The 14,993-nt window shown below is 41.3% G+C and overlaps 1 protein-coding gene across 1 annotated transcript in view; it reads right to left on the reverse strand.

Moving 5' to 3' along the window:
- The window catches only part of LOC115827324 (spermatogenesis-associated protein 16-like), a 32,724-nt gene extending 21,096 nt beyond the window's left edge, over positions 1–11,628 (reverse strand). The window contains exons 1-3 of the mRNA XM_030791130.1: positions 11,101–11,628; positions 10,354–10,499; positions 4,055–4,144 (exon numbers count right to left, since the gene is read on the reverse strand). Coding sequence (XP_030646990.1) covers positions 4,055–4,144; positions 10,354–10,499; positions 11,101–11,628 — 764 coding nt within the window. The remainder of the gene's footprint in view (positions 1–4,054; positions 4,145–10,353; positions 10,500–11,100) is intronic.
- Between the last annotated feature and the right edge of the window lie 3,365 nt (positions 11,629–14,993).

The following is a 14,993-nucleotide window of genomic DNA, read 5'->3' on the forward strand; positions in this document are numbered from 1 at the left end:
CCACCAGCCAAAACAGATGTGAAAAACATCTCTTCAAAACTAATCACGGCAATTTGCGCTGCCAATAAGACATGTTAACTATTTCACCCCACCATTTCCTGAGTGCCATACCCAGTTGCTCCCCCCCCCCCCCCCCCGCCCCCGACGCATTCCATTTTGTCCTTCTTTTGAGAGGCGAGACTGTGTTAGGGACCGGGGCCAGTCTTAAAAAATGGTTTCAGGCTGAAAATCTTGAACAACACTGGGGCCGCATGGTATTTTCAGGCTGTCCTCACGCTCCCTCCCGGGCTCCCTGTGTCTGTACCTTAGGAATAAATCACTTTTATGGTGTCTCTGGCAGCTGGCAGGACAGAAGTTAAAGTCAACACGAAAACTGGGAGTCGAGTTAATTTCAAAGTTCTTGTTATTTCTCTTGTGTGTGGCCACAGGGGGGTGTAGAACAATAAGATACATGTCAGAGGGATACAACAAAAAAGAATATATATATAAATAAATAAAAGAGAAAAAAGGGGACGCAGTCTGTCACTTGGAGAAAGATTTCCATGCCAGGCACTTCATACCGAGATAATAACATGTCTGACGGCACAGGTCTTTTGTGACTGCACACTGGTCCTGATGGCTTTGGTTTGGCAAAGATCAACGAGGGTGACAGACTGTTATGTCCTCCGGAAACAAAAGGTGAAGGGAGAAGGGGCCCGGTGGGCCACTGGACAGGCAAGGGCATAACATTTTGACTTGCCACTCCACGTGTGTTAGTCCTGTAAACTCGCAGATGACTTTTTTCTTTTAGACAGTTTCATTTTATAGATAAGGAGACAGCAGAAGGTCACATCTGTCTTTGTCACGACGTTAAAATATGCAGAGAAATTACATCTTTGAATAACCCCCACTGTTCATACCTCACTAAAGCATAGAAAATGGCATGGTCCTCTCTCTCTTTCTCCATTGTTTATGTTATATATATATATATATATATATATATTTATTTTTGGTGTCAGCATTTTGCAGATTCTTGGCTCCCTGGTACAAATTTTGGTGTACGGTAAGCAATTTCTCTCACAGAACCAAAACCTATGGGCTCTGACAGATCAGATGTTTGCATAATGGATCTTTACAGTTCCCATAAAAAAAAAAAAAAAAAAAAAAAAAAAAAATCAGCTACGGGGGTGATTTCTTTTAAAGGCAAAATGGGGTAAACAGTTGTTCTCGTAAACAGCCTGCAGAACACAGAATAACTCCTCAGTGCCATAATAACAGGCAGCTATGTCCATATGGTGCTAATAAACCCAACAGGACATGAGGTTGCTCATGACATGGACCAGCACCTCTTTGCTGTTGTTGGACTTGTTTTCATTTCTAGACTACCTTCTGCTGGCTATGTTGACACAACGATGTGGCGATGTTATTGGGCTAAGTCAAATAGTTGGAAGGCGTTAGCGGACGGTCACTGGGGCCAATTGGCTCTCCCGCTAGCGTTGCTCGTGACGACTGACGGCTTTGTTAGCAGGATCTCGAACGGGAGAGACCGCGGCGTACTTCTGCCTTAATTGTCAAAATGGACTAATTTAGTTGTCGAGAAGTCGCACACTCCGAGAATGCGTCTGGAAGAAAAAAGGCCAGGGGGGGTGGGGTGGGGCGGTGTGGGGGGGGGGTGAGATCGGGGGGGCTGTGCTAACAAATGAGCTGTCATGCAGGCAGAATAAACATTCTTCTTCAATCTTTTAAGGTGGCAACCTGCAATGTTCATCTCGCCAGACGAGCATCCACTGACAGCAAATGCACTCCATGTCAGGAGCATTACAAAAGAGGCAGTCAATCTGCACATGGCCAGAGATCAACAAGAGCCCTCTCAACAAAAATTATCCCAATATTCTTCATAAAACAAGAGAGGCGCCAGGACATTGTAAATCTGATGGAAAGATGACAAGTTGTGGAATGAAAGAGGGGACAACTCATCCCGCTGTGATTTTGTTATGTTATAGAAAATATAGAACAGAAATGACATGAAAGAGAAACATGCTCTCCAAAGGAAAAGCAACATAACACCAACATGCCAAACCAAATTTGTAGCTTCACTTAGCGAATTCCCTATTTACTTCTTTGCTGAAGAGTTTACTCCAACTACAGCCCATTCCACACTTTTGAAGTCTTCGTTGAGGCGTTGACAACATTTGCTGGACAATCAGGGACTCGATGGGAAATTCACATTTCTTTGTTCCCTCTGTTACACGTTTGCCAATATTCAAGTGAAGATTCTACGACAATGAATCAAAAACAAAGGTTAAACTGCCAACTTAATTTCCGCCTTGAGACAAATCAACCGCACCACAAATCAAATGATATGGCCTTCTGGAGTCATTTGTCCTTTTTTCCAGTCCAATATCTTGACATGTCATTCATTTGCTGTGGGGCAGAGTTGCTCAGCAATAGGAGCAATGGACGTGACTAGGTCTACACAGTGTTCCATGCTGCGAGCAGTTCCCTTCCAGAGAATCAACCTCCATATATATCACAGCCCATGTCTGGTGAATGACCCGCCCACAGAAAATGACTGACAGGTCAAGACATTGTGTTTGAGATGAGGAGAGTCATATTGAGTGACATTATAGAACTGTGGTAGTTATGTCACAAAGGCCACTACCAGGCAAGACAGGTAGAAAGTAGAACATACATTATTCATTTTCATCAAACTGAAAAGTGAAAAATGAACATTTTAAGTAGATTACAGCAGGATTTGACTTTTGTTTGCCCCTTGTCTCTCTCTCATAAGTGTCACAGAAATTCTTTTTTATTAATGCACTGGGGAAGAAGAACTCCAAAAAAAAAAAAAAAAAAGTTCCCTGCCTATTTTCCTCACACAGAATGGTCAGGGGAGCGTTTGCTGGTGGAACGTGAACTGGCCGCGGGCGAGCAGAGCAGCGTGTGTTTGCTCTGAAATGGAAAGGTCTTTGAAATGCATTGTCATGCATTCCTCCTTGACAACAGGCATCCCTCAATCCTCTAATCTATGGTGATTCCAGCAGAGTCAAAGATGCTGATTGGCCGTTTTTTTGCGGTGGTCAGGACGCAGCAGTGTCAGCATGCTCTGACCTTACAGACGAGTGGACAGGGCTTTGAACTCCTTCCCATTATATGATGGAATGCTGCTCTGGTCTGGACCATAACCTTATCAACACCCACCTCAAACATCTCCCTATGAAAGACATTGAACCCCCCCCCCCCCCACACACACATACACATACACACACACACAACCTCACTACACCCCACATGTTAAAGCATATAGGCAAACGTGATATGTTTTAACATGACGCTCTACGTTGCTCTTAGAAATTGTCTCGGTGCAGAGAAACTCCCTGCTAAGCCGGCACTGAGTCTGCAGGCAGGGCGGTGGAATGGAGCTGGTCTATTTATGCCACCACATATTCAAACCGTACATGTGATCGAGAGAGGGAAAGGGGAAAAAGGGGGAACGAAGCAACCCCTTTCTTGCTCTAATCTATTTCGGTTTTGGGGTAACGCGACTGGGTAGCGACGAAGCTGGAATATGACACTCCTAAAATAAATGGCCTCAAAGCACAGCACTTTTTGTTGTGGCGTTTGGACTGAGCGATGGCTTTAAAGCAATTTATTTCTCTTCCATTCAGTAACAAATGGAAGCTGTCAAGGCTAAAGGACTGATGGTGGACACACAGACAGTTGATAATCATGTCATTAGAATGCAAATGGAACATTAACAACAGCAGAGTGCTGGGAAGCCATTGCTTACTGTATCTTGGTTATGGTGGTATTAAGAACAAATGTAATTACGGTTGTAATTGTCCTCTTGCTCCTACTCATACCCCATTGAACCGTTGGTATTTATGTATCGCCATGAACATATTTTTCCCGGAAAAGAGCGATAGAACAGCGGCGCTGTGACAACCCACTGAGTGAACATGTGTTCTGTCTGCTTTGTAAACGACTATGAGCTCTCTCCAGAGTGAATCTGTCTTCATTTTCTGGAGATCACCCACCCACGCCACAGGCCCCCCCCATTACCACTAATTCTTACCTTACTGCCTCGCAGGGGTTTCCTAGCAATCGATAGACCATGGCTTGTCGAAGATGATTCCGGAAATAGATGGGGTCTGAGCGGATGCTCCTATAAATTGTCAAAAGAAAAAAAAAAAAGAAGAATTATGAGAGACGTAGCATAATCTAACCAAAATCCAGACCAATTTATGATTCCTCCATATCAAACCGGCACGTTATGGCATGGGGGGGGCGGGGGGCACAGCTCGGCAGGCCTCCATAGGCAGCACAGTTTTGCAAAAGCACTGGCAGATGCGACATTTTTGGGGTCATTTACAAGTCTTATAAAAAGACAGAGAGAGAAGCATTGATGTCATCAAATGCCATTCTGGCTTATGATGGGAAGAGCATTTTCAAACAAAAAAAAAAAGAGTATACTTCCACAAAACTGTAAGGAGGGAAAAACAACACGTTAAAATCAAAGCTGTCTTGAGTTTTGGAAAAACAGGGCAGTGAGATTGTCTGGGCTGTGTTGACTGCCGCTCATACAGAAGAGCTATTATTTTTCCATCCCAAAACAATATATTAAACACTTATGCCGTATTGTAAATTACCATGGTCCTAATTTACATGGAGGACAAATCAATCCTGACCTCTCATTTTTTGACGTTTATATTGAATGCATTCTATACCCATTAAAGTGTATGACTTGTGCCTCAGAAGAAAGTGACAGAGCCTGGCAGTGTCATAGGTATGGCATAGTACACTGTCTGCTTCTCACTCCAGCACTAATCATCTTCTGAAAGCACAAAACATAACAGCCCATCAGCAATCGCAGCTAACTTTGAAGTCCTATTAAAATCTCCTCTAGCTCTGACAGTCTTTGTTAAAATGTATGGGGAATGAACACACACACACACACACACACACACACACACACACACGTGCAAACAGAGAGAGCGAGCGAGAGAGTGAAAAAGAAAGACAGACAGAAACACCAATTAAATGGTAGATAATTCCACGCTTCCTGTTCCATTTTTAGGCCCGGTTTTTGCTTCACTGAAAAACTCTTCTGACATCCTGAGACGGATAAACCCCTGAAACATTAGGAGGGGTGTGTGTGTGTGGGGGGGGGGGGGGGGGGGGTTGGGACGACATGGTATTCCTGTTTCCCTGCCCATCGCGCTCACCCTCTTCATTTTCCTCCCATCCTCTGTGTGTTTGCTAAATAATTCACAGGTCTGAAACATTACAGCTATTAAGGGCATGCTCCATTAACCTATAAAAGCATTCCATTTTGTTAGTCCGTCTCTGGAACTCAGCTCGGTCTGGTCCCTCACGTTCCATCTATCTGTCGCTGTCACAAATCCAAACAACATCCCCCGCATTCGGTGAGCTCTCAAAACATATTACAGCCTCTTTTTTTTTTTTTTTTTTTTAAAAAAAAAAGCATTTCCCCATCAAAAAAAGCCCAGACACAGGACACTTTTGGCAGAGGTTGAGCTCACACAGGTCAACCCCCCATAATGCTAAGCTATCCGAAGACAGAACCTTCTAGAAGAAGCTCAGAAAGATGTAGCTCATTTTTTATTTAGTAACTTCATGGTCTGGAGTGAAGCATCATCATCGACAACAACAACAACAACAACAACAACAAAAAATATATCTTAAGTACAGCAAAGATGACACACGCTGGCTGGAGAGGTTGTCTTGGCATAGTCTCGATCCATATGTCTGTCTGAAAGCCTGTCTACTCTCCACAGACCCTCTTGGGAAAAGAAAGAAAGAAAAAAAGGTGACAGTAATAGAATAGTTTGCAAGGACCATTGCAATTAAAAGACAAAAAAAACCCCCAGGAACAATGTGAATAAGACCCTGAAGACTCTAATGGATGGAGCAATAATTCCTCAAACGAACATCCAATTAACCAGTGCCATTATAGCTTCCTCTTCTCAGGCTCTTTTCATATTGCACTTATTTTCTTAAAACTTGTCTCTCAGATGTGTTTCTAATTTAAATTGACTAATGGATAAATCCATTAATGCAAAACTACAGACACACTGTCCTCCTACATCCAGGCTCATAAAAGCACCATCTGGGGGAAAAAATAATTCACATCTACTACCCCCGGTACCCCCCCAACCTAACATCACTGAATACCAGGGAAGTTAGTAAATCTAACTCAATTTCACATAGAAAACCAATATGCTCCACATTCAACCATACAAGAGGTACCATAATTATTAATGGATGCAGTGTTTCATTTTAATTACCTTTGTGGGAGCTGATTCGTTAAGAAGATAATCACATTCATTAATCTGACTGCTTAACCTAACATGTGTTCTACATCATCTGAGAGCCTATGGTGGCAAATTAATCTAGCGGGAAAAGGCACCTAAAAGCACAAGTCTGCCATCATAATAAATATCAAGCAACTCTAGAATTTGGAAAAATGAATAATCTTAAAATATTTCATTGCTTGTCAGGATCAATACTATGCAGTAGCTGTATTGTATCTCCCTCCCTCTCTCCCTCTTTCTCTCCAACTCTCTTTGTGCTGCCAGAACAGGAATCTCAAAATAATTGTTTGTAGATGACAAACTCAAAGTTTTTTTTTTTATGTGCTCTGTGACAGCATGAAGAGAACCTTGTGAAAAACAGCGTCTACAACCCGAAGACATGACAAAAACCCAGCCCCTGTTACTTAAAGCACAGCCGAAGCATTGTCATCACAGTTCAAAGCTTGTTCCATGGTATTTTTATCCGAATTGTTTAGTCGACTTCCACCTTCACATGTAAGAAACTAGTACATATAAAATGCATTTTATGGGAATCGATAAAAGCGCTCTTTGATCGGGTAGCGCCTACACCCTCGTCACACTCAAAGTGGATTTCTGTGAGGAGACTAGAGTATTAAGACGTTAGAAAACAGAGCTCAACAGCCAACCTGTTCTCCGCCAAGTGCTAATGACACAGACAGCAAAAAGTACAAACTCAGGTGTAACCCATATGGGATTTCAAAGGCCTAGGAACGCGTGGCTCTTCCCTCAGACATCGTGAACCTGAGAAACCCACAAAAACTTGAATATTTCACACTTAGTTTTCGTTCTAGAGTCATCTGCCAATGCGGCACAAACAACAGCAAATGTGAAGGGTTCATAAGAGACACGTTTGGAGGACACATTATCAGTGAAGGTAGGTAAAAAGCTGATGTACGTGTAATGTCTCTTCAGGTTTAGCGCTAACTGTGCCACTGAGGACACTTCAACTGTAGAAAAGATCCAGTTGAAAGTAAATGATAGCATAACAGAAAAGTCTGCAGAACATTTTCCTTTGTTTCATGTGTACTTCAATATATAGTAACTCTATATTAAAAGCCTGATTTTTTTCGGGTTTTCGAATAGAGTTACTACATATTGAAGTACGTATGGTTTACAGAGATATCGTAAAAGACAGATACTGCGTGGTGAGATGCCCATGATGCTTAGCGTTACGGTGAAGCTAGACAGGAAAACAAGAAATGTATGTATCAAGGATATGACTCTGCCTTTTCCATGCAATTTCCTCGGAGATCTGTATGGTTCAACGAGCCTCATTAAAGCACCCTGTTTCATAAAAAGAACTGTTGTCGGTCATTATTACTTGCTAGCTGATCGAGGAAAAGAGGAAACAAGACGACGCGGTGTGTGTTATTTAACTAATGAAAAACAGATTGCTGTACCTTAAATCATTCGTACGTCCTTTGCATTGACAGGGTTCCATGAACGGAAATGTATCGGTCTATATCACACTGATTTTCCTGCCTTCACTGCACTCTTTCTTTCCTGCATTGTGGTGTCAGTGCTTGTGGCAGCGTTTGCCGATGATGAGCACGCTTTGTCGACACTACACTTGCCAAACGAAGTTTGCTTTTACTACCATGAATGTATAGCTAGGCTTTAGTCAGTAGAACCTTGAGGGAAATAATGGGTAAAAACGCCATAGGCTTCCATACTCAATTTCCTAGTGGATATATTGATGACTGTTTGTGTAAAGACTAATCGTTATTTTCCTTTTTTACCCCACATAACGAACAGCCTTCAGAAGACGAGGACAAGACCGTCTCAGGGAACCAAACGACCAAATAAAATGACATTTGAAGTGATGAACGAAGAAACCTATAGAGTGTTCTTTGCTTTTTTTTTTCTGGCCTTGTCTCAGATTAAATCTTATAACTCAGCAGAGCACATTCTGATTGGCTCGCAGATTACCTTCGCTCTGCTGGCTTTGAAAACACTGGTCCATGTAAACGTTTCCTATTTTCGTTACAGACGACGTGTATGACAAAAAACGAAACAAAACAAAACAAAACACAAATTCACCATTTAGAGTTGTAACAGCCAAACCTTTACATGTTTTGTGTGTGTGTGTGTGCGTTTCTGATGATTTCATTCAGCAGGTGTGCTTGCTTCAACACATTATACATAATGTTCAAACTCCACCTTCGCTTTCAAACCCTGAACAGTTTGAAATTGTGACAACCTATTCTTTATTCCTGTATTGCATTTTGATGAAAGCAATAATGCAGACAGGTGGACCAGGAGCACATTCACAGCAGTGACACTTAGAATGTATGTTTTTTTCCCCCAGCTCCCTATGACTAAACACAGCGACCACCGTCATAAACATGACACCATCCACCGCCATGTCAAAACGTTCGCTTTCCCCTCTGTTACAGCGTCTCATAATTGTCATGTGGTTCGATGACACTGTGATAAACCAAACAAGAATAAAGTGGGTAGAATGAATGGGAACCTTCTTTATTTGATTTTTTTTTTTTTTTCAAATTATGCAAAGAGAAGTGTTCAAGGTTAGGGCACGGTCAAGATGAGTTATAGAGCAGAGAGAAAGCAAACTTTTCCTCTCTAACGAGAATGGGAAGAGAAGTCTCTGCGGAGTGACTACAGAGACGGGATTGATACAGATAAGTGGGGGGTGGGGTGGGGGCAGGACTTGGATATGAATGGTCAGGAATTACGGCACCTCTGTTTCCCACCAAACCCTCATAAATGGCGCCTTTAGTCTGACTCTCAAATCAGAGATATAAACTATGGGTCACACGGAATCAAACCAACAAAAGAAAAAACCTGACATAGTAGCAAAAACATACTGTAAATCCTGCTATTACACAAAAAATGATACCGGGTTGACTCATCTCTTTTTATGATGCTGTATAATGATGAGGAAATGTAATCTTTTTCAGTTTTGTATTTACACATGCATGTATGTATGTATGTATGTATGTATGTATGTACACTGGCCAAAAAAAAAGTCACACTCTAATATTGCGTTGGACTGACTTTAGCTTTGATTACAGCATGCATTCACTGTAGCATTGTTTCGCTAACCTTATGCAACATCACAACATTTATTGCAGAGTTGCATTAATGTTTGGCCAAGATCTTGTTGACGATGAGAAAGTCTAACCACTCCATATAGTCTTCTCCAGCGCATCCCAAAGTCTTTCAATGGGGTTAAGGTCAGGACTCTGTCGTGGCCAATTTCATACGTGAAAAATGATTCCTCATGCTCTCTGAACCGCTCTTTCACAATTTGAGCCCAATGAATCTTGGCATTGTTGTTGTGGAATATGTCCGTGCCATCAAGGAGGAAAAAATCTAAGAAAACTTGATCATTCAGAACATTCAGGTACTCAGCTGGCTTCATTTTGTTGCCATGTAATGTTGCTGAGCCTAGACCTGACCAACTGAAGCAACCCCAGATTATAACACTGCCTCCGTAGGCTCCAAATCCAAATGGCGACTTCTTTTTTTGGACAGGCAGTGTATGTATGCATGTATATATGTATGTATGTATGTATTATTATTATTATTATTATTATTATTATTATTATTGTTGGTCATCCTTGGTTAGCTTAGGAAGTAAATGTATCACACAAAGGCCATTCAAAACACCACTAAAATAACAGAAATACCTAACAGATTTTTTTTTTTTTTTACACTACTAAAAGAAGCTAAGCAGTAGCTTATACAAAATGCACTGTTTGATATTCCGAACATTTCTAGGCTTGCTAGACTTTTACAAACTTTGATCCTCACCTTCATACCCACATCTACTCTCAACCATCATTACCGCTTTAGAGTTTAATGTTGCAGTTCCCTGTGTGAAGTACTGAAGTATTTGAGTAAACTGTCGGTAAAACCAAAGCGGAGACTCGTAAGTCAAACTGGAGTGTTTTTAGTCTTAATAATAAAACCTGACTTCTGCTGGCTGTATCTTATTGCTGCTATTGCTCTCTCTCTCTCTACTCAGATGTCTTCCTCTTATCTAGCTGGATACCTGTGGGAATGCAGCAGGGCCAGATCAGGCCTCTTCATTCGTAGGTAGCAGGCAACTAGTCGAGACTCAATGAAGCTGACAACCTTGGCAACGTCTTCATAGTCAGCATCGCAAGGCTCTTCCAGAACACTACCTTTAGAGCACAACTGAGAGAGAGAGAGAGAGAGAGAGAGAGAGAGAGAGAGAGAGAGAATATTTGATGAACAGCCATTTCAAGAATGATAGCTCGCACAGGGACTGCGACTGCTATGCTCTCTCTTGCAAGCTATGTTCAATTTAAATATATTGAAAACCTAGCCTTTGCTGAAGACTGCTATTTCCTAGATATTCTCCAAACCACCAGGGCCAATGTTTTAAGGGCTCGGGTCATTTGTTATCTTTAGAGGAACAAAATACTGCCTTGATTCATTGCTAGCCAAACCTTTCTGCTCTTTAATGTGAAGCCAAAGAGAGCAGCTGTTAAAGTCCATTTAAGGTGAGTCACATATACTACATTTGGCACATCCCCTGGGAATACTTAAAGCACCAATGTTATTAGTTTCTACTGTTTTAGTTCACAGTTTTTGAATGGTTTAATTTAATCTATCTGTTTGACATTTTACAGCTGAAGAGGAAGGTGGGTGGAATAAGCAGAACCAATAAATAATCGTGTGATCCAATTGTTTAGAAAGTAAATAAATAATGAAACTTTATATATATAAAAAAAAATGGAAGACTTCAGAAGGGTCTAATTTAAATATCAAGTACCTCAAGCGCAGTGGTGAAGCGACTGACGGCAACGGCATATTTCTTCTGTCTGTAGTGCGAGCTGCCGTCCTGCAGGGCTACATTCAGCCATTTGTCAATTTGAGGCAGAAAGCCCAGATTAGGTCCACTTGGAAGGCCCACTATTTCACAGCTTTGACACTTTAATTGTGTGGCAGCTGCGGAGGCTGGGGCCTTGTGGGTAATGTCCTGCTCGTCACCGAACGCTAGGTTCGCTTCGGCCTCCTTCATGCTCTTTAGAGGGATGCGAGGGAGAGGACGGAGGGAGCTCTCTTCATTTCCCGCCCCTGCAATCTCATCCGGGGACCATCCGTCTCTTTTCCGAGCGGCGTTCCTCTTTTTCCGACTCGCCCGAACCCTGTCTGTTCTTTTCCTTTTCCTTCTGTTTTGGCACTGTTCCCCGAACGATGACAACGGATTGTTGTTTAGATCCTCTCTCGCCGGGTTCGCGCTGGGTTCTGGCATCGCTTTGGGTCCCAAGAGCACTGAGACTCCGGCAGAGTTATCCATGATCTGACCCGAGATTTGGATGGTCTTGTTCTTTGTGCAACAGACAAAAGGAAAAACATGATAAAAGATTTGATTGACTTAGGAAAATTTTTGAGAAACATCCCATGGATTTGTACAACTCGCAGTTCATTCATAAACCAGCACTAAGAATGTTCCATATTTCCGACCATTCTCCTCGGCTGGATTTCAGTCTGTTTTCATTTTTAATAACTTAAAGCTGAGCTTAAACTGCCAACTGGAAATAGACAGTTATCAAAATTAAATGTTTTTCAGTTCACAGACTTTAGTCTGCTTGCTTGAATCAGTTGTTATGGTCAAACCGAAGCTAAAATGGAAAAAAGACTCAAATCAGATGTTCACAGAACACTGACAACAATGGAAAAACAGACAGACTCAGTCTTCTCAGCTCCGATTTAAACATGTCTAATGTGGTACATAACCCCCAATTCCAAGCCATCCAACATGATCTCAACAAACTGGAATTGTTCTGCTATTAACATGGCCAAAATGATTTTTTGATCATTCTCTGTTCAGGCAAACATTGGATTCAAGTAATAGTTTGGAATTGCCTGCAGCATAAGAACAAACAAACAAACAAACAAAAAACAACAGCAGCTAATCCCATGGTAATGAGATGATCTTGGACTGACTGTCAGAACATTTTTACTATCATGTTCTTCAAGTCCAGTCATGGAGATCTAGAAGAGGCACAGCTTCAAAGCGGTCCTATTCTGGTGGTCCTCTGGTAACTAATTAGGATGTATTGTTTTTCAGAGACAAAGTTACAGGTTTGTTAGTGCTGGGGTACAGAAAAGAATTACTGGCTAGTTATTCTCCAGGTTTGCATTAAAAAAAAAATTACCGATTTCAGACATGAGTGTTTTACAAAGGTGGAAAGGATGCACTTATCTAGTCTGTTTCCATCTTTAACAACTAAAGATCGTCAACTACATTTCCAACATTAACCATTTCATCAACTTCATACAGCGAAATAGAACTTACCTACGTTTATCTAACGACTCGAGACTGATCGGAGTCTGGTTAACAACTGGAGCAACTGTATTCGCACTTTTGACAGACAACGATTTGGACCGTTCGCTGTAATGTACTGGTTAAATTTTCCAGGTTAAATATATTAAGAATAAGTATTAAGATGCGTTACATACGATTTCTCAACTCTGCTTTGTTTCAAGCTCACGTAAACACAAACTTAAAAAAGAAAACATTCTAAAGTTGCCACACACGTGCTACACGCCGTAGAACGTCGCGCGTGCATTACCAGTCTACATGCCTGGCTCGATGCATTTGGGCTGAACACAGGCGAAGCCTGTTCCTCCATTAGCATGAGCGAGTTATTCGTCGTACTTTGAAATGCGGCCCACAATGCATTTGTTTACACGAGACACCCCAACATAAATAAAACAGTGAAAGCGAAAGTTCTGGTTGAATTTATCCATGTGTGGTCCACATGTCTCAAAATGTCTGGAATTGTAGGAGGGGGCACATAGTTTTTATGTTTTATTTTACCGGTATTTTATATCCCCCAACAATGACCATTTTGCAACGTCCAATGTATATTTGTACATTGAAGAGGTAGCGTACACTCCGCTTCGGTAGGTGCTTGTGTGTCCGCTTGTGTGGCTGTGATCCGCATTTTAACCTAAAATAAGAATGTGTTTATCCAGCTTACGATTTTAGGGCTGCGGCGGGGAAAAAGGGGAAAAAAAAACACGATGCCGCGAGCAAGGGTCAGGCACAAGCGCTATGCCAGCACCCGAAAAGTACTATGCCCATCAAGTCATTCACTGCTACTGCGGTGGTAAATGCATAAATGCATTGGGAAATTATTTTCTCCATTGGACTGGGTCTATCGCCATACAGTTTTATTTTCGTTAATGAGAAGGCAGTTATAGGTTATCTAATGTGCAATCAATATTTCTGTCATTCAAATTCAATAAAACTCATTGCGTATACTGTAGTCTAGTTTGCCGATTTCTTTTGCCGCAGTAATGGTTCTTTTTTTCCTTTTGGGGGTATTTAAAAGGTCTTAAAAGTCATTAAATTTGTACTTCAAAATGTGCAGCTATCCTGGTTAGTCGTAAACAACAGCTCTTAGCTGCTATACCGTCGGCCGGCTTACGTCACTTCAGCGTTCCTACTGGCGGTGCGAAAGCAAACAGAAAAAAGGCCCTAGAACGAATGTAGTTCTAGGGGAAGCTCCACAGGGGGTAGTTCCTATCGAATTAGACCCTAGAACTGTTCGGTGCGAAAGCGCCTCATGTTACAGTTTTGTTTATATGTATTGTTGGTCTTTTGTTTTGCTTTGCTTTATTTTCTTTCACTGTCTGTCAGAATGTTCAAAAAATGATATTAACCATTTGTTTTATGGCTCATAAGTTCCGTGTTGAGTGCTTTCTCACTCCTTCCAGGATGACATTTGTTCTTGATGTGGAGAGATGTAAGCTTTTAAAAGCACGACAATTGGTAGAATTATAGTCCTATTGTTGATGGCATTGTAATTATTACTCCCTTACAGAGCTGTATCACTATGACATTTAAATCTTTCCAATTAAATTATGAAAATGCATTGGCGTCACTTCAGTGCCCGCCGAGCTCTTCGGTTCATTCTTCAGAGATATACATCTCAATGAAGGTTGTCCAAATCTGGGAGCCACTGGAAAATTTCCCTTAAAGCGATGCTGTTCGAAGACCTTTGTTTTTACGTGTGTACATGTGTCTGTGTAGGACTGTGCTTGTATGTTTGTACCAGTGTTGGGCTGGTGTCCTTCATTTTCCCAAAGGAACTCTTGTAATACAGAACTCTTACTGTACATCATTCTGATACAGAATACATTTGTACTCTAACCTTTAGGATCACTGGTAGAACATCAGGCAAAAAATAACCATATTTTAAAAATTATATGTGAGTTCATTTATAATATATTTGCTCATGATTGCACTGACTAAGCACTGGATTAAACCCTAGCGATGAAATGTTTGCCTAACCGTTATACTTCTTTATTTAGCTAGACCTTCTCAAGGTTTATATCGCCTCGGTTAAAGACAAAGCGAGGATTTTTTTTCTAATTGCTGATTTGTTTTATTGACAGTACACCCAGAGGACAAATCTGAGACATGTCCATCCAAAACCAGTGCAAAACCTCTCATTCCAAAAACCCAAAAGAGCAGGTTTACCCCTTTACATCTTCAATCGTATGACACTCAAAATAAATTTAAAGGAAATAAAAACATATAATAAACAATTACCACAATGGCTTGTGGCTGAAAACATGGATTTCCAATGGACAACAATAATCAGATGACAAAAAGATTAAAAAAATTAATTTGCCGACACGTTTATCACA

This window comes from Chanos chanos, chromosome 14 (genome assembly GCF_902362185.1).
Source record: "Chanos chanos chromosome 14, fChaCha1.1, whole genome shotgun sequence".
Classification (NCBI taxonomy): Eukaryota; Metazoa; Chordata; class Actinopteri; order Gonorynchiformes; family Chanidae; genus Chanos; species Chanos chanos.